General features: G+C 41.7%; 2 protein-coding genes across 22 annotated transcripts in view; one reads left to right on the forward strand and one right to left on the reverse strand.

The window, feature by feature from the left end:
- The window catches only part of rap1gapb (RAP1 GTPase activating protein b), a 90,424-nt gene that overhangs the window by 22,665 nt on the left and 43,108 nt on the right, over window positions 1-24,651 (reverse strand). For 9 of the 21 annotated variants that reach the window (XR_016116600.1, XM_089009876.1, XM_089009895.1 and 6 more), the window contains exons 2-4: window positions 10,802-10,902; window positions 5,231-5,341; window positions 1,850-1,885 (exon numbers count right to left, since the gene is read on the reverse strand). The exons of 2 other annotated variants lie outside the window; for them this stretch is intronic. Coding sequence is in view for 16 of the 19 variants with exons in the window: in XM_089009876.1 (XP_088866002.1) it covers window positions 1,850-1,885; window positions 5,231-5,311 (117 nt within the window). In the remaining 3 variants the exon portion in view is untranslated. Of the gene's footprint in view, window positions 1-1,849; window positions 1,886-5,230; window positions 5,451-8,635; window positions 8,740-10,801; window positions 10,903-24,651 lie in introns of those variants that run through there. 10 more of the 21 variants (XM_089009880.1, XM_089009878.1, XM_089009890.1 and 7 more) reach the window with 7 other exon arrangements.
- On the forward strand, window positions 13,448-23,239 carry LOC148890603 (dual specificity tyrosine-phosphorylation-regulated kinase 4-like). The gene is made up of 13 exons (XM_089010974.1): window positions 13,448-13,501; window positions 15,232-15,411; window positions 16,576-16,639; window positions 16,719-16,891; window positions 16,983-17,119; window positions 17,807-17,947; window positions 18,015-18,153; window positions 19,782-19,851; window positions 19,952-20,124; window positions 20,191-20,251; window positions 20,331-20,433; window positions 20,544-20,620; window positions 23,157-23,239. The coding sequence occupies exons 1-13, from the start codon at window positions 13,448-13,450 to the stop codon at window positions 23,237-23,239; spliced, it is 1,455 nt and encodes a 484-aa protein (XP_088867100.1).

Genomic DNA, 24,651 nt, shown 5'->3' on the forward strand with positions numbered 1-24,651 from the left:
CTGTATTCTTATTCTGCTGACACTTTCCAAAGCCCAACGTCTTTGTGACCAAATGGGAAAGAACCAAAAATAATAATAAAAAACACTGATGATCAGTAAGCTGCTTGTGGGGGAAAACCCCAAAGCGAGGTTGGGTTAGCGTCACATTTTGATGCTGATCTTTTTGGACAAGGGAGAAGACGAAGAAAAGGGGAACGAGGGATGCTTTGAGGCAATATCCTTTTCATTTCAAAGCAACATAATGAAACATGGAACTTTTTCTTTTCAGTGCGCTAGCAGTTCTCAACCAATCACCGTAAAACTTGGAGATGGCTCAAGAAGAGGGAATGAAAGACATATTGATGGACTGATGTTGAAGCCAATCTGATTACTTTCTATTGTTCTATCCCGGGCTCTGGTTTCACCTCATTAGCCAATCTGATTACTTCTCCATTTTGATAACCTCTATATTTCTATTCCTGAGGTGAATCCAGCACAGGGACCCATGAGAGCAGATGTTTGGCAAGGCCACCTCTGTCCATTAGGGATATATATATATATATAGGGCCAGGGTCACCAGCACAATTTTACTTCTCTGACGAATCTCTTCTGATGAGGAGCGAAACGTCCGACACCTTCAAACTACAGATGACGGCTGAAAAAACTGCACTGTAAGGCGCACCGTATCATAAGGGGCACCCCCAATTTCAAGGACATTTCTTGTCAGCTCTCAAGCAGTCACAATATTTAATTTTTCACCTTCAACGAGAGCTAATAAATCAAAAATGGGAGATGTTTGAAAAAACTGTCCCTCTTTTTTTGCTTTCACGTTACATCATGAACACAAAAACAAGAAAAACAAAAAAAAACATGAAACTTCAGTCGAAAAGCCACAAGTTCCTTCCAACAGAGGATTCTATTCACCGTCCAAGCACTCACAATTCTCAAATGGATAGACAGGATGCGTATTGTAATACATCCTGGTTATTGATTAATATTTGCATGTCATTCATCCGCTCCACTCATTTCAGGATTTACGTGTCATTGAGCCCAGGAGAGGTTTCTCATCCGCACTCATGCAATCGTCTATAGCTCACGCTCAGTGGGGGATAGATGAAAAACCGAATGGGGGGTCTCTTTGTCCTTCACATTGATTGTGGAAAAAAAAAACATGTAACTTCTCAAATTGCTGTATGTAATTTGCTCTCTACTCTGATGAAGTTATTGATCCTCGAAAATCAGAGTATGCACACTACATCAAAATATTTTTTTCACAAATTTGAATGTTTTTTTTTTTTATGAACAACATACTCTAAAATGTCAAATGCCAAAAACAAATAAAGTTTTCATGAATAACTTCAGTCCACTCGAGTGATTGCAATCAGAAAAAAAGCAAGGAAGCAAAAAAGCTGTAGCCAGCAAAAACCCAAAAGACACATGAAAGGCAAATTGCGAGTTACACTGTAAACCAGGGGTGTCCAAAGTCGGTCTTCGAGGGCCGCCGTGCTGCCTGTCTTCCAGCTCTCCCAGGAGCAACGCACCTGATTCAAATGATCAGGACCATTTGGATGCTGCTTTACAGCTGGCTGATGAGCTGATCATTTGAATCAGGTGCGTTGCTCCTGGGTGAGCTGGAAAACAGGCGGGACAGCGGCCCTCGAGGACCGACTTTGGACACCCCTGCTGTAAACGATGCAGCTGCAGGTTGTTCCGGAATCCCCCAAAAAAGCGTTGGAAAAGAGGAAGACTGATGCATCAAGAGGAGAGGAAATAAATTGCATTTTGGGCGTGAAATTCAGAGAAAAGGCGTTTGAATAGTTGCCAGAGGACGTGTCCTGGTTCAGTTGGCAAAAAAAGCCACTTACGCTACCTGCATCCTCTCGATCATGGCAAACAGGTCCGAGGTCTGAAGTGGGAAGGAGGGAGACAATTGGTTGGTTTTAGACTCTTTTTGATATCGTTTACCACTGATCTGCACTCAAGGCTTCCTATTTTACAAGCGCAAGCCTGGATTGTCCCTTTAAACCAGTGGTCTCAAACTCGCGGCCCGCGGGCCAAATGCCACCCCCGAAAGAATATTTTGCGGCCCGCCTTGACATGAAAGATTAATGTTAGTGCGGCCCGCATGATTGATATGAATGAAACTTGTGCGTGGAGCTGAATAAACCGCTGAACAAATCATGGAACAAACCACCATTTTGGAGCTACAGAGGGAATTTAATCACAGATTTGCAGACTTCAAGACGCACAAAGCCACATTTAAGATTTTTGCCGACCCATTCTCTTTTGATGTGCAAAATGCCCCTCGTGTGTTCCAAATGGAGCTCTGTGACCTACAGTGCCACTCTGCACTCAAAGCCAAATTCAGGGATGTGAATGGAGAAGCAGACAAGCTTGGGCAATTTTTGAGAGAGTTAACCCCCAGCTTCCCTGAACTTTCCCGAATGTTCAAGCGGACCATGTGTCTTTTTGGGAGCACATACTTATGTGAGAAGCTCTTCTCCACCTTGAAATTGAATAAGTCCAAGTACAGGTCCAGACTTACTGATGGGCATCTTCAAGCCCTACTCAGAGTGTCCACTGCCTCCTCCCTCAAGCCAAATGTGGCTCGGCTTTGTGAAAAGAAGCGCTGCCAGGTCTCTAGCAGCAAGAAGTAGGCAAGAGAAGCCATGTTTAGGACAGTTCATGTTCAATATTTTATTTATGTTCAGAAAGTTAAAGGTTAAAGAACGGTGAATACAGACATTTGAAACTTTATTAAAATAATTAGTTTCCTGTGTTTTGTTCAGTCGTCTGTATCTGCCTTATGATCATTATAATTATTTTATTTATTTATTACTGGTTTATTATTTATTCATTTTTCCATTTATGTGAAAATCCTGATGCGGCCCAGCTTACCCAGACTCTGCCTCCAGCGGTCCCCGGGTAAATTGAGTTTGAGACCCCTGCTTTAAACATTGTAAACAGAATAGCCCTCGACACTATCCCCAAAAGCTGCAAAGAGGATCCCCTGACACCAACCCAATTAAGCACACGATTCTTTGGAGTTTAAAGTTACCAAAATATGCATGTTACAGAAAATTACTAGAACATGCATGAGATCAAGTTATTGACCCTTGAATATCAGAGTATGCACACTAGATAAAAATAATTTTTGAACAAATGTGAAAGTTTTCTATGAACAACACACTCTAAAATGTCAAATGCTGAAAAAATGAAGTTTTCATGAAATTGGTTAGTTTTAGACTCTTTTTGATATTGTTTCCCACTGATCTGCACTCAATATTTCCTATTTTGCAAGCGGAAGCCTGGATTGTCCCTTTAAACACTGCAAACGGAATAGCTCTTGAAACTATCCACAAAAGAGGATGCCCTGACACCAACCCAATGAAGCGCACGATTCTTTGCAGTTGAAAGATACCAAAACATGTTTGTTTAACCGCCCCCGGTGAGGAATTATTGTTTCTTACAGAAAGTCACTACCACATGCATGAGATCAGATTGGAAAATTGAGCCCTGGGTGATAATTGCATTAAAAATATTTGTCATAATAACCACAAAAAATGTCACTTGATTGTTATTTGGTGTGCATGTAGAACGATCGCAGCTTGCAATTGAAGCGGATTTACGTGGGACAGGAGATGTGAGACAATCTCTTTTGGTCAATGGATGCTACAGCTTTGTGGTTGCTTTCAACATTTAGCTTGCGGACGTGCACATTTCACCATAATGTCCCTGAGCCACTGGGGAAAAGGACACTTTGATCCTCTCTTCTTTCATCTACAACTGTTTCAGCCAACAAAGAGGGTGCAGAAAATGCGAAAGATTGAATGACTGTCTGTGTCTTTTGTTTTGTGTCACATTATTTTTGCTGTTGTTGTGACTTCAAGATGGTGCCGCGAGAGTGGCCGCCTTTACAGCAGCTCCTGTATTTTGTTTTTCTACTTCTTTCCTTTTATTTCTTCCTTTCATCACTTTGCTGCTGTGAAATGTCAATTTCTCCACTGCGAGAATAATAAAGGCTCATCCAATCCAATCCATTGACCCCTCCCAAAAGTACAAATGGCATTTCGGTATCCCGAGGAAGTAACCTGTCAAATAACTACGACAGACAAATGAAGAAAAAAAACAAAGTGGGGGAATTTCCTGTGTGTGCGATTGTGTGGCTGATAAATCCGAGCATCCTTGCTAATGGATGACTTGTCATGTGTGAGCCACTGTAGCAGCCTGATGTGCGCCTCAGGTGTAAAATAAAATACAAGTCTTGAATTTGATGGATTTGAAAATGGAAGCCCTGTTGAGTCGTCAAAGGTGTTGAAAATGCAGACATACGCGACATATCTGGCCATGTTTCGCACTGCTTGACTTTAGAAATGAAAATGAAGACAGGCAATATAATCACTGGTTGTCATTTTATCGGAATTTTGCAGTCCGAAAACTCAATATTGTGTGGGTCCTGGAATTCGAGTGACAATGACAAAAACCCTGGCACTGGAGTGGACACATTTTTGCACATCATCTGGCAGTGAATGAGTTCAATTGAGGTAAATTTTGTGTAATATTTTTTGAGGTGGTCTGCCACGAGGTTGTTCTCATGTGAAACATTTGTACTGGCTTAATAATAGTTGAAAACATTTGGATTTGATTGATCTTCAGTTCATATGAAGCTTCTTTGAAGACTAACATTTTTTTCTCTCTTTCTCACTCTATCTCGCTCTTCCTCTCTCTCACTGTCTCACACACACCCTCTCACACTCTCTCTTACTCTCTCACTCGCTCTCTCTCTCTTACACACACACACTCTCTCTCTTTCTTTCACTATTTCTCTCAGACACACACACCGTCACACTCTCTCACTCACACACACCCTCTCACACACTCTCTCTCACATTCTCTCTCACACACTTTCACTCACTCTCTCTCGCTTTCTTCTCACTCTCTCTTACACTCACTCACACACACTTCTCACAGTCTCTGTCTCTCTGACGCACTCTCATATACTCTCTCTCTCTGACTCACTCCCTCCCTTCCTCCTGCCCTCTCCCTCTCTCTCACTCTCTCTCCTTCTCTCTCTCTCTCTCTCTCTCTCTCTCTCTCTCTCTCTCTCTCTCTCTCTCTCTCTCTCTCTCTCTCTCTCTCTCTCTCTCCCTCCATTTCTACCTCTTTATCTCCATGGAGGACTTCAAACATAAGGGCCAAAAACGTCTCATCTGGAATCAGCAATGCCTGAGAACCAAAAAGTCATACTCACGTCGCTCAGGCATCTCCTGTTGAGCAGAGGTCTGCGGGGGGCGCTGTGGAGCAGCGCATACGAGACGTTGTTCGCCATCATGGTCGCGCAACGACTGCAAGCGCGAAAAGTCTGTCGATCAAAAAAAAAATTAAGAAGCAAAAAAAAAAAAAAAAAAAGTAGCAGGAAATTTGAGTTGGAGAAGTGTTTTGGCGAGTGAGGAGCAAGACGTTGCCGTTGAAATGTGACGATGGGATTCCACTTCCTTCCTCTTTTTGCAGCACACGCATTTGCACTGCAGGAAGTTGAAGGAAGGGAGAAATGGCTACAGATGCTAACCACACGCACAATTTGACACGCTTCTCATTTTTCTTAAATCACAATACGGGAACATTCTTCTTCCTCTCTGTAGTTGGCACAAAATGAGCCCCTTAAAATGGAAGTCGTCTCTCAAACTTAACTCATTCACTGCCAGATGTGCAAAAATGTGTCCACTCCATTGCCAGGGTTTTTGTCATTGTCAATCGAATTCTAAGACCCACGGAATATTGAGTTTTAGGACTACATGAACATTCAATGCAGCGTAAGAAACCTTAGACTCACTTCTTTCATCAGATAAAAGGAGTTTCCTGAGTGAAAGGAGGATTCCTAAATCATATGGGTTTAGAGCAGGGGTGTCCAAAGTCGGTCCTCGAGGGCCACTGTCCTGCCTGTTTTCCAGTTCTCCGAGGAGCAACACACCTGATTCAAATGATCAGCTCATCAGCCAGCTCTGAAGCAGCATCAAAATGGTCCTGATGATTTGAATCAGGTGCGTTGCTCCTGGGAGAGCTGGAAAACAGGCAGGACGGCGGCCCTCGAGGACCGACTTTGGACACCCCTGGTTTAGAGTTATATGAGCTTGAAATGAGGGTGGATGTCCAAAATACAATGCAATACATACATATTGGTTTATGTCACGCTTTAACAATAGCTGAAGGTGGAACAAAGTGCTAACATGTAAAAAGGGAAATGCTGCGCCCTTGTGGGAATGGGAAAAAATGCCAGAGGCCATGGCCAGCACTTTATCGGCACCCAAACAAGAAAAAAACAAAACCCGAACAAATTTGGGAATGGCGCTCTGTCATATTTTCAATTCCCGAATAAATTCAAAGCTGGTCTGGCACAGACACACACACACACACACACACACACACACACACACACACACACACACACACACATATATATATATATATATATATATATATATATATATATATATATATATATATATATATATATATATATATATATATATATATATATATATATATATATATATATATAGGGCCAAAGATACCAGCAAAATGTTTAGTTCGCTGACAAAGCTTCTCGGATGAGGAGTGAAACGTCCGACACAAGTACAGATCACGGCTGAAGAAAACTTTTCATCGACACAAATGCACCCCAAAAAAAATGCCTTTCAAACCACTACAGTGCTTGGATAAATAAAAAGAAAAAAAATCCCCCTCAAGGTTTAAGATTGAAAACCTGTCTGGTCGAGTGCTGATTGAGCAGCATGTACCCAGGCCAAATACAATGTTGCTGTGATCCTCCGGTGGGAGGTATCGACTTTAAGTGTCAGTCACAAAAAGAAATTAGGAGTTCTTGTTACTGCATTCTATGTGACATCCCCTAAGGTGAAATGGCCTATCAGAAAAAAAACAACTGAACATGTACGCAAAAAAAATATTTTCTAAAATCAGCATTAAAATGTATAATTGCAATGATATCCATGAGTACTTTTTGATGGCACAAATTTGGCAAGCCCTTCAAGCTCCATCAATTTTTTTTCTCTTTCTTGGAAAGGATAATAAACCTGAAATAAAGGGTTCAAATGCCACCATAGTGTCTCTGACGGACATGCCCATGTTATGCACTGTCAGTTTCACAGCCGCAAAGGTGATGAAAGGACGAGGAAAGAAAAGGAAGAAGTAGAAATACAAAACACAGGAGCAGCCACTCTCGGGGCGCCATCTTGAAGTCAAAACAACAACAAAAAAATGTGACACAACACAAAAGACACAGGCAGTCATTGGATCTTGTATGAAGCAGTTCTAGATGAAAGAAGAGGATCAAAGCGTCTTTTTCACCAGTGGATCATGGTGAAACGTACACGTCTACTACAAAGCTAAATGTTGAAAGCAAACACGAAGCTGTAGCCTACATTGATGAAAAGAGATTGACTCACATCTCCTGTCCCACGTAAATCCGCTTCAATTCCATGCATTGCTGCTCTGCGCTGACGCTGAAATTGACAATGAACTTTGCCTAATGCTAAATACATTTTAGTTTTTTGTTCCGATCACATTGTTTTAGATAGTGGAATAGATTCAATTATTTACAGCCAATCTTCAAATTTGAATGTATATTTTTACATAAAACTCTGGAGGAATCTACATCTCCTGTCCCATGTAAATCCGCTTCAATTCCAAGCCGCGGCTGTACAAAATTCAATGCAATACATTCACCATTGGTTTATATAGCGCTTTAACAACATCTGAAGCTGGAACAAATGGGTGCTTATAAAAGAACTGTCTTATTATTATTATTATTATTATTATTATTATTATTATTATTATTATTATTATTATTATTATTATTATTATTATTATCCTCATCACTTGCTAGCTATTTGCTATCTATTAGCTATCTGGCTGGCTAAATAGCTACAGTATCTAGCTGGCTATCTATTCAATATCTAGCTGGCTGGCTATCTAGCAGACTGGCTATCTAGCTAGGTACCTGTTGACTAACGATTCGCCAGCTAGCGAGCTTTCTATTTATTTGAGTTACTTCTGGGTTGAGTTAACGCTGGCGCGTGTGGCTGCCGCTGCTCACCCACAGAAAAACCTATCCTGACTGTAAAGTGACCTTGAGAGTTTTGAAAGGCGCTTATAAATGAAATGTATTATTATTAGTAGTATTATTATTATAACATGGATAAAGGGCAAATGCTGCCCCTTGTGGGAGTAAAAAAACATTGCCAGATGTCTGACCAGCGCTTTATCGGAAAGCCCCGCGAGAAAAAAACAAAACCGGGACAAATTCGTGAATGGCGCTCCACGTCATAGTTTCAATTCCGGACTAAATTCGGGAATGGCAGTGAATGAGTTAAAAAGTACGACAGGAAAAGAATTGTTTTTCAATTCAGTGTTGTCGCGGCGCACATGCGCCTTATCAATGGCGCCAACGCTCGACTGGCGCCACTTTACCCCAAAAACACCCAGCATGCATACACATAAATATCCATGAACCACGACTGCACAGTTTCACAAGTTCATTAAATCCGTACATCAGAGTTCCCCTTTTTTTCCTCTTTCTTTCATTTCCTTGGGCAAACATGCAAATGATTTGCCTCCAAGGAATCTTCTCCCTCGGTACCTCATTGATGCTGTCAGGTTTATTCTCATCGTCCAATGGAAACCAGACTTCAAAGAGAGTCAATCATGACTGAAGAGGTCTGAATCACTTCACAAAGTCCAGTTCTGCCGAGTAAATTGACTCAAGATTAGCTTTCGCATAGTCAACGAGAGCTTGCATGGGCTCAACTTGAAGAGGAACATGTCCGCGTACTGCTAACTGACTTTGAGGGGGTGCCAGTGCATGTCACAAATATTGCGGCTGTTTTCTTACATATCTATTTACGAGCTCGCTAGCTAGCTTTTTATCTATTTGAGTTATTCCGGACTTATCCTGTGACTGTAAAGTGACATTGAGGAATTTGAAAGGCACTTCTAAATGAAATGTATCATAATAATAATAATAATAATAATAATAATAATAATAATAATAATAATAATAATAATAATAATAATAACTCACTTTAAAGCACAGGTGTCAAAGTCATATCCAGCCTGCCACATAGTTTTTTTTGGCCCGCGAAAGCAAACCAAACTTGTGAAATTCCATGATGCTTGCTAAAATCCTAACCAAAATGTCATATTTTTGGATGTAAACAACAATAACAGTCATTATTCTTGACTTCAGATTTTCAAACTAGTTATTCGTTAATTTGTTGTGCTCTCTATATGTAATATGTGGAGGGAATTAAACATTCTAATGGCTTCCCCAATTTCATAATGGCCCTCAAGAGGACACATTCACTACAATGTGGCCCGTGGCAAAAAATTGCTTTGACACCCCTGCCATAAAACACAATTTTCTACTAAACAACACAACACAACTATACCTTATTTTATGTATAATAAATGTGTTATTGTATTGTAATTAAAGAAATATGCCTGTTGATGATATCAGAGTGAAGTTGCTGTGCTTTCTCTGTGATAATACTCTCACTCACACTGTCTCCTGCTAGCTGCTTTTCGTTAATCCAAATCAACAGACATTTTTCAACCTCTTCCATTGCCGAGACCATTGCTCAGACAACACAGAAACACCCTTAGCCACACGTAGCAATGGTCGACGTAGCATACGGGTAGTGGGACGCTAAGTCACACAAACGCACACCTCGTTTGTGCTTTTCGATGATCTCCTTCTTCTGCTCGACCGTAATTTTCTTTTGTGTCCTCTTTGGCTTAAGACTAGCCTGTGGTGGGGTCGTTTTCGGTCCCAAAATAGCAAAGGTACTCCACTCCATAACAAACCCCGTGGGCACTCAAGGAAAGCTGTGGAAAACTAGTCCGGCAGCCACCGTGGCACTGTTCGACCGTGTGGTTTGGTGTTCATCTGCCAAAGACTAGTCCGCCAGCCATCATGGCGCTGTGTGCTTTGGTTTGTCCGCCGAAAACAAGTTTGTATGCCAAGTTTATATTCTCGCTGTCATGATCTGGTTGGCGACCAATGGGTGGCGGTCGGCCCTGCCTGCAGCCGCGCAGGTATTGGTCGTTCCAGTCAGTGGCGGTCAAAAGGACTCCCGGCACGACCATTTGGGGTCGGATCATTGCATTGTGCATTGTATGCATTGTATACTGTGCATGTGTTTTCTGCACCCTGTCAAGTTAGTTTCATCTTGGCAGACTTTTATTCTTAGTTTTTTGATACTTTGTATTTTTCTGTTCAGATGATTTGGATGTTTTAGATTTTGTTCCTGCTGACTTTATTTTAAGACAATTTGTCAAATACAACCTGCTGCTCCCTCCTGCCTGGTTTTTGGGATCCACAACCGCCATCACCACCTTGCAAACCGTGACACTCACGAATTTAATGTTCATAAGGCGAAAAGTTTGTGAGCGAAAGCATTCGTAAGCTGAGGCATCACTGTATATTAGATTACATAGGAATGGCCTGTCAATTGTTGACAGTTTGAAAGTTTGAAAGGCGCTTAAAAATACAATTTAAATACTAAAAATAAAACTAATTATAAAAAGCCTGTCCCTTGTTACTCGGGAAAATTCCTGGGGCACATATAACATGTTCTCCAATGGCATTTTTTCCTTCTTTTTCATGTTTTTTTTAAACAGCACATGGCTGGATGCATTGCATTTACTTGGCAACATAGAGCAGAAAAAAAATAGTTCTGGTTGGTATCTATGACAAGATCCATTTCCTGGTTGTGACTGATGAAATCCTCCCATGTCCTCCTCTTACCTCTCACGCCAGAAAAGGGCAGCAGTGGGCCGGAATATTGGAGTGAGCGCTCTACTTCATCAGGGATGCTGGGGATCCTTCCATCGCACTTCCTGTGAGCACTGGTGGGGGGAAGGTGGGCGGGGAGGTAGAGATTAGGACTAGCTGAGTGTTGTTCGATTGTACTAATTATTTGACAAAGTGCAATTTCCTGGGCAATGACCCATGTATGTTGTCCTGTGAGTCTGGTTATCAGGGGAATAAACTCTTTCTCCCCACGCAGTGATCCACATGATTGACTGTTCCACTTGACCGCTGGTGTATCCCAAATAAGTGCTATAAACACTCAGTATTGGGCTGCGGTGAACACTGACTCAAATTTACAGCCTGGATTCCAGTGGCGGGCCGTGGATTTCATCACTAGGCCTTCAGTAGTGCTACGTCTGAATCAATTCACAGCTGCGAGTGAGGTGTGATATGCCTCACGTCCACTAGATGGTGCAAACAGCAAGGAAATAACGTGTGACTTGAAGAAACTTAAGACCCATGGAATATAATAAGAATAATAATACATTTAATTTAGAAGCGTCTTTCAAAACTCTCAAGGTCACTTTACAGTCACAGGATAAGTTTTTCTTTACGTGAGCAGCGGCCGCACCACGCGCCAGCGTTCACTCAGCCCGAAAGTAACTCAATTAGATAGAAGGTGAGCTAGCTAGCTAATAGATGGCTAGCTAAATAGATATATAGCTATTCAGCAAATAGATAGTCAGCTCAATAGCTAGCTCGATAGATATATAGCTATTCAGCAAATAGAGTCAGCTAGATAGCTAGCTAGATGGCTAGATAGCTATTAAGCTAATAGATAGCCAGCTAGATAGCTCATAGATTGCCAGCCAGATAGCTAGCCAGCCAGCAAGATAGGTAATATATAGCAAATACATTGCAAATAGATAGCAAACAGCTAGCTACCTAGTTAGCTAGCCAAAGCGGTTCTTGATGAACAAAGACGGATTCAAAGATTTTGATTGTTTCTCCCCAACCACGAATGATTTTACAAGTGATGCGCAGCAACATGAATTCACACTTCTCTCACATGTCAGCCAGTCACTGGATCGGATTGGCGACCAATCTGTGCATGCATTCTGTTCACAAAGCTATACCAGAGGGTGGACCTTGCAAGCAATAGGACCAATTTGAATTGTCATATTTCATGCCTTCTGTCGTTTTGCCACATGGAAACCACAACTTTGGTGGTGTTCGTAAAGATAAACTAAATATCATCAGAAAAATGATAATACAAATAATCAGTTTAGACTTTCACTGTTACATCATAATAGGGGCAGCGAGGGCGGATATAGTATATTTGTGATGGCAACTAAGGAGCCATTTGAACCTGTGTTCTTATTTATTTACAGGGATCACAGGCGTCCGCTATTTAGCGGAATTCCACTATTTTTTTTCCGTTTCTATTTTCTTATAAAGGTTCTTTTATTTCCGCATACAAGCGCTAATCATAGTTTAAAACTTAATTCACATTTTTTTCCTTGCGTTGTGAGCTATCTAGCTGTCTGTCTGGCTATGTAGCTGGTTCTCTGGCTGGCTACCCAGCTAGATATCTAGCTAGCTATTTGGCTATCTAGCTAGCCATCTAGCTGGCTACATGGCTCGGTGGCTTCATAGCTAGCTAGTAGCTATTTGCTATCTATTAGCTATCTAACTAGCAAGCTACTTATCTATAGGTTATCTCTTAGCTAGCTAACTTTCTATCTATGTGAGTCAGTGACGTGCGGTGAGGTTCATGGCTGGTGAGGCACTGACGTCATCAATGACGTCACCGCTCGTCTCTACTTAGTATTTGAACGGTAAATGTGAAAATTTAGCGATTTTGAAAAAGAATCCTAAAACGGTGAAGTTAAATGGACAAGAACTTTAAAGTACAAATCACTAAATACATCTAACTGTTTCATTTATTTTTTTTCATTTGATATTTCCATGACAGCTTTCCATGATGACAGGTGAGGCACTGCCTCACCTGCCTCCACTGACTGCACGTCACTGATGTGAGTTATTCCGGGTTGGGTGAACGTTGCCGCATGTGGCTGCCGCTGCTCAACCGCAGAAAGGCTGATGCTGTTACTGTCACTCGAGCTCGCCTGTCTATCACCTGACGTCCTTGAGAGTTTTCAAAGGCGCTTAGAAATGAACTGGATTATTTTATTTTTTCTCAATTCCTGCTGAAGATACACACTGAGCATCCTATTTGTGCATCATGCACTTGTTGAGTCTGTTTTGATATTGCTCGCGTGTTGCCGTGGCAGCGGCGTTGTGCGCGGTCAGGCTGCACAATTGTGTGTAATTTTTTCGACCTTCCCTCCCCCCGGCCCCCCGTTAGCAGAAACTTCACAACTATCCCCTCTGGCCCCTAGCGTCACTCGAGCTCGCCTGTCTATCACCTGACATCCTTGACGACGTTGACGTGTCGCCGCGAGGCTCCAAATGCACTTTTCATGCGGCGATGACGAGACAGCGCCACTTTATTACAAATAAAAGCGCCTGCGACATGGACACGCCCCGCCGGGAGTGTGCGAAAGACCACGACGACTTTTGTCGACACTCATCAAGAAGGAGAGATGCTCGCCACTTTCGAAAGCGGCACCCGGGAAGATGCAAGCAGCTCTACCAAAAAGTGACAAGGCAACGAACGAGCACCTCAATACGGTTAGTTTGCAATGAGGCCTTTTGGACGCAGAGAGATAAGATTTTTGCGGAAAGGAGTAAAAACGTTAAAAAAAACAACAACCACAGCAACACTATAACATTGTTAATTACTATAAGAACGCATTGTAAATACAACTCTGAATCCATCAATGTACGAAATAAAATTCATGTAAATTAGAGGAAGCACCATCGTATTTTCACTTTTATTATGCAAACTCTCTCTCTTTCTCTCTCTCGCTCTCTCTGTCTATATCTACCCGCCTACCTACCCACCAACCTACCCAAAAATAAAATCTATATGTCTAGCTGTATAACCAGAGAGCTGTCGGTGTGACTGAGGAATTCAAGGTGGAGGTGGGACTCCACCAGGGGTCAGCTCTGAGCCCCTTCTTATTTGCTATGGTGATGGTCAGGCTGACAGACGATGTTAGACAAGAATCTCCTTGGACCATGATGTTTGCAGATGACATTGTGATTTGTAGCGAGAACGTGGAACAGGTGGAGGAGAAACTAGAGATGTGGATATATGCCCTGGAAAGGAGAGGAATGAAGATCAGTCGCAGCAAGACGGAATATATGTGTGTGAATGAGAGGGATCCAAGGAGAAGAGATAAAGAAGGTGGAGGATTTTAAGTACTTGGGGTCTACTGTCCAGAGCAATGGAGAGTGTGGAAAAGAGGTGAAGAAGCGTGTCCAGGCAGGCTGGAGCGGCTGGAGAAAAATGACAGGTGTGATGTGTGATAGGAGGGTTTCAGCTAGGATGAAAGGAAATGAAAGGAAAAGTGTATAAAACAGTGGTGAGACCAGCTATGATGTTTGGACTGGAGACGGTGCCACTGAAGAAAAGACAGCAAGCAGAGCTGGAGGTAGCAGAGCTGAAGATGTTGAGGTTTTCTTTGGGAGTGACCAGGTTGGATAGGATCAGGAATGAGTACATTAGAGGGACAACTCATATTAGAGGCTTTGCAGAGAAAGTCAGAGAGGCCAGACTGAGATGGTTTGGACATGTCCAGAGGAGAGAGAATGACTATATTGGGAGAAGGATGCTGAGCCTTGAACTGCCAGGCAGGAGACCGAGAGGAAGACCGAAGAAGAGGTTTATGGATGTGGTCAAAGAGGACATGAAGGTAGCTGGTGTGAGAGAAGAGGATGCACAAAACCGGGAAAGATGGAGGACAATGATTCGCTGTGGCGACCCCTGAAGGGAAAAGCCGAAAGGAAAAGAAGAGGAGGAGGATAACCAGAGACAGTATATGAACATTGATAGTGAAAACAAGAACAAATACCTTAAGAACGCCCAAAGCATTGACTGAAAAAAAATGATACAGTAAAGTCTCGTTATATCGATATCGGATATATCGATAGTCCCGGTTATATCAATACTATTTCTATGCACGCACGGAGAAAATTACATGCAAACAGGGTCGGATATATCGATAGTCCCGGTTATATCGATATTTTTTCGGACTCCCTTTAATATCGATATAACGAGACTTTACTGTATTTGATAAAACTTAAGCAACACATTCAACAAATTGAACATTCATGACATGTTTCGATCAATAACAGTGGCAACATTGGTATTGAAATCTGAATCGATCTGTCCGCCTCTTGCACTTTCATTCAGGTTTAGGCAAACCTGAATCAATCAATATGCGATCAATAGTTGCCGTCTCAAATGAAAAGTATTACGAATGACAATGACATCGACTGACTTTATCATTTTCTAGATTACTCAAACAAGACACCACAAGGAGCCGCTGAAATCAACCAAAAACATCCAAGTGGCAGTCCAACATCAGACCTCCCTGCCGTCGAACCCATTGTACAAAACCAGACTCGGGTTCCCCCAAATTCCCATGACTCAGCAGAAAACAATCTCAACGCCAGCCCAACAAGTCTGTGTTCGAGTGAGTACACATATGTGGATGGATCTGTCTGGGTTGGGGCTCGTCTCTTGAAAAATTCAATTGAATGTTCCAATATTATGGGAAACAATACTATTTTCTATGGCAGCAAACTAGTTGGGCCTGAATTTAACTGCACCATTGCTGGTGTGTAACGATGTTATGTTAAAATCGAAGTAGACATGAATCCTTTCTTGACGAGGCCTATCCATCTTTTTTTGTGTACACTTGTTGTAGTTATCTTTCTAATTGTTTTTTGGAAGTCGGATCCCGTTATCTCTTTACCATTTGTCTTGTGCAGTCTTTTGTCTTGACTATTAACCTACACTCCCATGTCTTCAATAAATCTAATAATGGATTTGATAAACTGGTCTCATATAAGAGACAAGATTTTCTTGACAAGACGAGCTGGTAGAGGAGAGTCGGCTTGCCCCAAAAGGACGGTTGCCACTGGATACACGTTGGATGAGAGAAGAAGCATTCAGCCCATGGAGCACACAAATGACATCGACATTGGTCTTGAGACATTGCACAAATGTTAAACAACGCAGAGACAGCAAATTGAATTGAAATATTGATAGTGACTTTGGCCAGTTGCCCTGAGACGTAGAGGCAAGACTCAAGTACAACCGATATTACAGTCCTCTTCTGAAAACACTCGAAATCGGGACCATTGCCTGGCCTCAATGCTCCATGAACTGAAGGCTCTCTGGCAATGAAACGTTACAGACCGAGACACTACTATACACGTAGTGTATAGTAATGTCTATATACGTACTATATACTATATATGTATACACATCACAAGAACATTCTTGTCGAGACAACCCTACTTCACTGCCGCTAGCTCCCAACATCTACTTCGATGGGGTGCTTGGGTCATGTGCTGTCTTTCAGGTCAAATGATCGATCACATTGCAGTATTGAAGATCACAATGTGGGGTTGAAAGGATCGAAGACACAGCAGTCCTATTTTGCATAGCAGATTTGCTATTATTTCATTGTTTATTGGGTTGCACCCGGGTACCAGAAATTCAGATCTGAGTGGGAGTCTTAACAGTTCAATGTAACATAACCTCTAGACATAAACACACAGAAGTGGCAATACCTAAGAATAAAGTGCAGCATGAAGGCTATTCTTAATCTCTTTGAATGCTTTCTATTCAGGTAAACAAAAGCTGTTCCAGGAACAGAATCCTCACCTCCCAGTCACAGTGCAGGACGCCAGAATGTAAATGCCTCGAATGCTGTTTTGATACTTTCCTATACTGTTGCAACAAATATGTAAACCACAACCGACTGTGCCACAGCGGTTCTCCGGGATACCAAGAGATGCTTGACGCCATACGAGCAGAACGAAATCAAGGAATACCGTCATGTGTGGTACGTGGGAGAAAAGGCCAAGAAAATGCGACGCTCCAAAGACTCCACATCGGCGATGGAGAGCGAGTCCTTCGACGACTCCAAAGGGTTTTACAAAGTGGTAAGCATCCACTGATTGCACGAAGCAGATCCTCATTTCTTGAAGACAACACGCAAGTTCCTCAACTATGGATTTACTAATTTATTTGTAGAGAGCTGGAGACCACCTAGCGTACCGCTTTGAGGTGCTGGGGTTGATGGGATCGGGTCTGGCCGGAAAGGTGCTCAAATGCAGGGACCACAAGACCATGTCACTTGTTGCAATCAAGGTCTTTCGAAACACTACGGAGTAAGAACCCTACCATCTCAGCTCAGACTTTGAAATCACCATTGAGAGTTCTTCCGTTCTGTAGTTTATGCTAACCAAAACCAGCGTACGGGCAGCATCATATGGCACATTAAATTTGTTGATGTATCAAGGCAGAGGCGGCGTTCTGAGAAAGGCAGTGAAATTACATGCAAAAGAGTCTAGTAATTGTGTACTTGAGATGCCCTAAACACACCACAGTCTCCTACCCCAAATCAAATGCCTGCATAGTACCAAAACTGACCTGTGAGACTCTGCATAGTAGAAGGGGGCAGTCAATGGGAGAATACAAAACAGAAAGTACTTCATATAGTCATGTTCTAAGGGCACAATTGCAAAGTCACAGCACAGACAATCTATTGACCGCATACTCAAGGACATGTCAAATAACACGGCGAAAACTCAATAACCCACAAATATATATTTTTTTCCGTCAAAATCTGTCATTTCAACATCACCGCTCACCAATTTCACTGCTTTTATTTTGGCCAGTGTTTTGGCATAATCTTGTGAAATTTTAGGGAAAGATGGCGGTGATTAGATGCCATTTTCCGGAACTAGCTCATTTTGGGTTCCACTGAAAAAAATGGGTCGTTTTTACAAACGAGCAGACATTCAATTGTGTTGTCACATTATGTACCGGTGCAATGACATCATTTCTGCTTCAAGAGGTCATAAGATGGCACAGACAGAGTTGGACAATCTAAAGACTCTGCAGCGACTAGACAGGACCAACAAAGCCAACATGGTGCACATGAAGGAGCACTTCAACTTCCGAAGTCACCTCTGCATCACCTTTGAACTATTTGAGTAAGGTCAAGACTTTCCTCTGATGAGGTCGATAGAGTCTTGATTTAATGCACGTGTTTCTTTTTAGAAAAGACCTCCACAAAGCCTTGGTGGAGAGTAAATTGCGACGACTGTGTGAGACCGATATCAGGAAATATGCCATCGATGTACTCAAGTGCCTGAAAGTCCTCAAGGATGTGCAACTCATCCACGGAGACTTAAAACCAGTAAGACAATAACAACAAAAACTAATTTGTCCAAAGAAATATATACGCTGATCCGTCCCTACTGATACAGCAGACGAGTTTATGGACATTGAAATACTGCGTCTACAGTTTTACGACTATGGCTGTCTGTCCAAAGCACAAATAACGTCCCTTTAGTTCAAATGAGAGGAGGGCTGGCTCAGCAATGGCTGTTTGTCAATAGACAATAGCAGGGTTTTATTTGAAATAAAAGCCACTTTGTTAATGAAAGCACTAAAACACAAACTAATTGAATAAAATGCTGACGTATTTATACGACAGCCAGCACAGCAAATAATTCACACATAACAGTTCAATGTGTGCCTTTAATTCCTGTTTCTGACAAAAAATACAACTACGTATTGGGAACATGCTAAATTCACAGTGAATGGTAATTTAGATATGTAAAGACAGAACTCAGATTAACTGGACAGATATCCAACTATTTTAACAAGATTCAAGCAAGCTAAAATCAGGAAATGATGAAAAACGTTTCTAATGGAGGCAGTTAAATATGGATACATTTATATATATATATATATATATATATATATATATATATATATATATATATATATATATATATATATATATAATTGTCACTTTACAGTCACAGGATAGGTTTTTCTGTGGGTGAGGAGCAGCAGCCACACGCGCCAGTGTTCACTCAACCCGGAAGTAACTCAAAAAGATAGAAAGCTAGCTAGCTAGCTAATAGATAGCCAGCTATATAGCTAGCTAGCTATATAGCTAACAGATAGCTATCTAGCCAGTAAGATAGCTAATAGATAGCAAATAAATCGGGAACAACAGAAGAGCAGGGTCCCCACCAAGAGTCTCACATAATCGTAGATTGCTACATTTGTTTCATAACAATTGCAAACAGGCTCACAAGATAAGATAACCTTTATGTGTCTTGCAATGGAGAATTTCCCAATTCACAGCATCAAAATTATGAAACGCAGAAGGAAAAAGCAGTCCCATAACAAAAGTTGACTCAGATGGCAAATCTTAAAGCATTTGCAATGGAGTGACTATTTAGCTCATTCACTGCCTGATGATGTGCAAAAATGTGTCCACTCCAGTGCCAGGGTTTTTGTCATTTTCACTCAAAATGCAGTACCCACAGAATATTGAATTTTAGGACTGCATAAACCTTGAATTGAGCGCAAGAAACCTTAGCTATCTTCTTTCATCAGAAGAAAAGGAGTTAATTCCCAAGTTATATGGGTCTAGAGTTATCTGAGCTTGAAATGGGGGCAGCTGTACAACAAACAATATAAAAAAATCCATGTTTATTTATATAGCACTTTAAAGCTGTAACAAAGACAACATGCAAATGCTGACCCCTCTTGGTAGGGGAAAACATTGCCAGAGGTCTGACCAGCGCTTTCTCGGCAAACAATCACTCATAACATTTGGAGGTAGATGGTAAGTGAATTGATTGTGTAAATATTATTACCGGGACTCTGAGGACAACTTTGACAAACTAGATTCGCACTGACGACTATGATGCGACCTTGCCAAAATATTGCTTTCCACGATTTGATTGTAATATGTCTGTTATCAAACGATATGATCGATTTAATCTTATTTTTTGATGACTTCAGGAGAATATTTTGTTGGACAAGGAAAACAACGCAGCAGTAAGTGACTTCGGAGGGAGCATCTTTATCAGAGGTGAGACTCTGACATGGTGAGACAAGAGCCCAGTCAAGCCATTTTTCGGACCTTCTATTTTATGGGCGGCCGAGATTTTCAATGTATGATTCTCGTACAGGTCGGCCCACCAATCAGACGCTAGCCTACATGGCGCCGGAGCGTCTCCTTGGCAGGTGTTGTACCACCGCATCGGACATGTGGAGTCTAGGCTGCACGCTGGCTGAGCTCGACTGGGGCCTTTTTCTCTTCAAAGGAAAAGACAAAGGCGACATGTTTAATTGTATAACCAGGGTAAATATAAGCACATAGCTTTGGACATCCGCCATTGTTAGGAACTTCAACGTGACTGTTCCTTAGGTGCTAGGCCTCCCACCGTTAGACTTGCTAGCTGCGGCGAGCAGGAAAAACTACTCTATCGGTGAGTTTTCCGAAGCTTATCGTAACGTAATCTATAGCGCAAGAATCTAATCGTGATCATATACCCAACCAATTTCCAGACGGCTCGGAGTCTGAAGACAAAAAGCCACCCAAAACACCTCTGGCCACCAGACTGAAGTCAAAAAATCCCAAATTTCTGGACTTTATTCGGTGCTGTCTCGAGTAGGTACACGCACTCGTCGCAAAGTATCATTACAACAAACCTTCAAGTAGTCAAACCGGTTCACAGAATTGTTTGAGGGTCTATTAAGTGCTTGTGCATCGCTGAGCAGATACGATGCAACAAAGCGTCTCACCCCGGAGAAGGCTTTGCGACATCCCTGGATCAAGCAGGCAACCAAACACACTTGTGAGTCCACCGCAATGCATCTCTGCTCGTACACTTCAACGACAAGCGACACCATTTTTTTGTTTCCTAACTGACATCAGAAAAACACGCAGGCTGATATTTTCAGTCAAATGAAAATGAGTTAGTCTCCCAAAACTACTTCAAAATGACCTCGGAGGTGCCGAGTTTCTGAAGGTCCCGTCCCCTTGTTCATGATGTCACGCCAGGATGTCTTGCCTTGCGCGAGAATCAAAGCAATGGCTTCAGATTCGGAGCAGATGCTTTCTTGTTACTCATCCAGTTATGAATATGATTCAAATAGTTCTGAAGAGGAAAGCATAAATGTTTGCAATTGATTAAAGGAGTCCTCCCATATCAATTCGAGTCGTCAATGACACCAATGTGATGGCTTTGTGAAGTCTTTCTGTGACATTTTGAGGCGTCTGGACTGCAATGTAGCGTCCCAGAAAATGTACAAGATGGCGCCCAAGTTCCATTGGAAATGGGCTGATGTGTTTGCTGGGAATTTGTGTCAACTAGTATCAAATAGTCGTCTTGGTGCAACACACAACGATTCACCATCACGTTATTTGTGTTTTCCTTCTAATTTTGCCATCAACACGGATCAACACAAAGTTTTCAGACCAAACAAAGTACCCAAAATCCATTGTGTGTTGCGTTCTCAGTCAGGGGCGTTCCAGACGTGACATCACGTCAGGCATCGTCATCAACTCGAAAACAAGACTTCGTGAATCTTCAGCGCGAGTCTTAAACTGTAAAATATCACTATATGCGGTGGAATCTTTGTAAAATACGCTCAGTCGAAGTCATTTGAAGTGATTTTACAAATTATGGGCAGAACTTTTCTGGAGGCGTCTGTTGTCCTTTAACTCATTCACTGCCTTTCCCGAATTTGTTCAGGAATTGAAAATATGACAGCGCCGTTCCTGAATTTGTTCTAGTGTTGTTTTTTCTTGATGGGATGCCAATAAAATGCTGGCCAGACAACTGGCACTGTTCCACAAGGGGGAATAATTTCTCTTTTTTCAATGTTAGCGCTGTTTTCAGCTTCAGCTGTTGCTAAAGCGCTATATGAGAATCATCACAAGAAGTTCCCATATTTACAGCGAGTTGCACTCACGTTTTGGTCACGAACTCACACTTAGTTATCTAGCTAGCTACCGAGCTATCTATTTGCAATCTTAGCTGGCTGGCTATCTGGCTAGCTAGCTAGCTATTAGCTATCGAGCTGGCTATATGGCTAGCTATCTAATAGCTATCTATTAGCTGTCTATCTGGCTGGCTAGCTAGCTATTAGCTATTTAGCTGGCTATATGGCTAGCTATCTAATGGCTATCTAATAGCTATCTAGCTCGCTATATGGCTAGCTATCTAATGGCTATCTAATAGCTATCTATTAGCTGTATAGCTGGCTGGCTATCTAGATACCTATCTAATGGTTAATAGCTATCTATTAGCTGTGTAGCTAACTAGCTGGCTATCTAGCTACCTATCTAGCTAGCTATCTAATAGCTATCAGTAGCTATCTATTAGCTAGCTAGCTTTCTATCTATTTGAGTTACTTGCGGGTTGAGTGAGCGTTGGCGCGTGTGGCTGCCGCTGCTCACCCACAGAAAAACTTATTCTGTGACTAAAGTGACCTTGAGAGTTTTCAACGGAGTTTCGAAATGAAATGTATTATTATAAACCAATATGTATCTATTGCATTGTATTGTGGACAGCCACCCTAAATTCAAGCTCTCATAACTCCAGACCCATATTATTTAGGAAGCAACTCTTTTTCACTGATGAAAGAAGATAATCTAATGTTTCTAATCCTATATTGATTGATTATTTACTTCTCTTGTTTTCCTTTCGGCTTTTCCCTTCAAGGGGTTGCCATTATTTAGTTATAAAACTCAATATTCTGTGGGTCCTGGAATTTGAGTGACAATGACAAAAACCCTGGCACTGGAGTGGACACATTTTTGCACGTCGTCTGGCAGTGAATGAGTTAATGTGAGTGTAGAAAACAACGGTTTTTAATGTCAGTGGAATGTAAGACTTGGATTCTGACTGCAGTAACACAACCACAGACTGATGAACTGCAATGCCTTAACTTTTGTATATTTAAGAAACACAAACGGAGTCCCTGGGTGTAATATCAATACTGCCTCGGCTAGTCAAAAACCCAGTAATTCACTTTGGAGCTCATTTGGAAATTACATAAATGGTCTGGGCTTAAAGCGTTCCCACCCTTGAGATCCGGGATACATGGACATGCTGTGAGAGTCATACATCTGACCCTCATTGCATGTGTCCGATTGGACAGTTTTCCAATGTCCAGTTTTCTGGAATAGAGCAGAAGTGGCTAACATGATTATATGTCAACTATCACACCCACCAGTTGGGATAAAAAATAAGAAAAGCCCACCGTTTGGTTACCAACAACAGTTTCATCAACTCAACCTGCTCCTGGCTAGAATCATAATTTGCTTGATATTGTTGCAGTTACCGCTGTCATCCGTTGATGTTTTTTTTCTTTGAATTTGCTTAGATAACAGACCAACAATAAGCAGCTTACTGAAGAGAGAGAAGATTCCTCCTCCAATGTTGCAGCCAATGACGCAGTTCAAATAAATCCTTCAGATCAACGATACCAGGATTGGATGTTTACTTGATGGCAAGCCTTTTTCTTGCTTTAGATCCCGCCAAGCCTAAATTGACCAATCTACCTAAGACTTTCTGACAATTTGTACCATGTTGCCAGTAACCATTTGTCTCTTGGGAAGTAGCTCAGGAGACTGCTTTTATAAAAAAATGTTTTACATAGTTCTGGCTGTCTCGACGTTGTTTCTCAAGTTACCACTAGGATCAAAAATTACACTTTTTTTAAGTGGTTGGTTCAGTCTCACGTCAACCCCCATACTTCAGGAGCATCTAAAAGCATGAAAGCATGGCTTTTGTTACCATGGCGCCTACTACTCAAAAATACAAAGGATTGATCGATTGATTTTATATGTACATATACATCACAGGCAAGGACGAAAGGATCGTGTATCCAATTTAAAATTTCCACTTTGAGCATTGCCAACCAACTGACTGCCCTTGCACTACAAATGCTATTCACGTCCTTATGTTTGAAGAATTAGCCGCTCTTGAGAAAGTTAAACAAGATAGACATGCTTCAACTATAATTAATCCTGTGTTGCCAGCAGCTTTCCTCCACATCGCCGGGGGTCATTAACTGGTGATAAGAATTCTGGCTTTTGTGTACAATCAACGGTGTGCAGGGTTTGCTGCTGATGCTGCAAATGAGCGAAGGGAGAACGAGTCGCTGAATGCGACAAAGTGAATTTAAAACGCAAATGTAATTAAGATGACAGCTGTGAGATGTGGTGAGCCTGATGTGCGAGTATAAATTGAGAAGTTAATGTCAAAACTGTCTGACTACCAATGAAATGATCACTGCATGGGTTTAAAAAATTTCAGATCGACTACATACATTATCCACCATCTGAAAGGTTAATTTGAATAAAATGGTACAAAATCAATCTGGTCATCAAGCAAACCAAGGATTGAATTAAATCTCAAGGATGTCCAACATGTATCTTCAGGAGCTTATCAATGTAAGATGTTTGAGCTACTTGGTAAATTATGGCTAAATTGAATGCTCATGTATAAAGGCAGGAATGGATACTTTATGTAGGAATCTGGGAGATTGGCATGGATTGGATTGGATTAGCTTTAGAAGATCGGGCAGACACAAGACAGTCAGTCACTCAATCTTAAGCACTTTCTCTACCATTGCAAGGAGAGGCTCAAAGAGTACTTTTCACCAGTGGATCAGGGACATCGCGGTGAAATGTGCACGTTAGCTAAAAGCTAAATGTTGAAAGCAAATGCAGCATCCATTGATTAAAAGATACGTAAATCCGCTTCAATTCCAAGCCGCGGCAGTTCCACGTACACATTGGCTCTTTGCGTTGACGCTCCTCATCGCCGGCCCGCAAGCAAAAAAAAACACAAGCTGTCCAGCGATGACGGTCAAA

This window comes from Hippocampus bargibanti, linkage group LG12, assembly GCF_051943395.1.
Source record: "Hippocampus bargibanti isolate YZ-2025 linkage group LG12, ASM5194339v1, whole genome shotgun sequence".
NCBI classification, from domain to species: domain Eukaryota; kingdom Metazoa; phylum Chordata; class Actinopteri; order Syngnathiformes; family Syngnathidae; genus Hippocampus; species Hippocampus bargibanti.

What these genes read in the sequence shown, in the direction of transcription:
- LOC148890603 (XM_089010974.1), top strand. Translation starts at nt 13,448, where the DNA reads ATGCAAGCAGCTCTACCAAAAAGTGACAAGGCAACGAACGAGCACCTC. An exon ending in GTCTTTCGAAACACTACGGA is followed by an intron (nt 17,120 to 17,806) that starts GTAAGAACCCTA and finishes TTCTGCTTCAAG; the next exon opens with AGGTCATAAGATGGCACAGA. An exon ending in GCAGGCAACCAAACACACTT is followed by an intron (nt 20,621 to 23,156) that starts GTGAGTCCACCG and finishes GAATTTGCTTAG; the next exon opens with ATAACAGACCAACAATAAGC.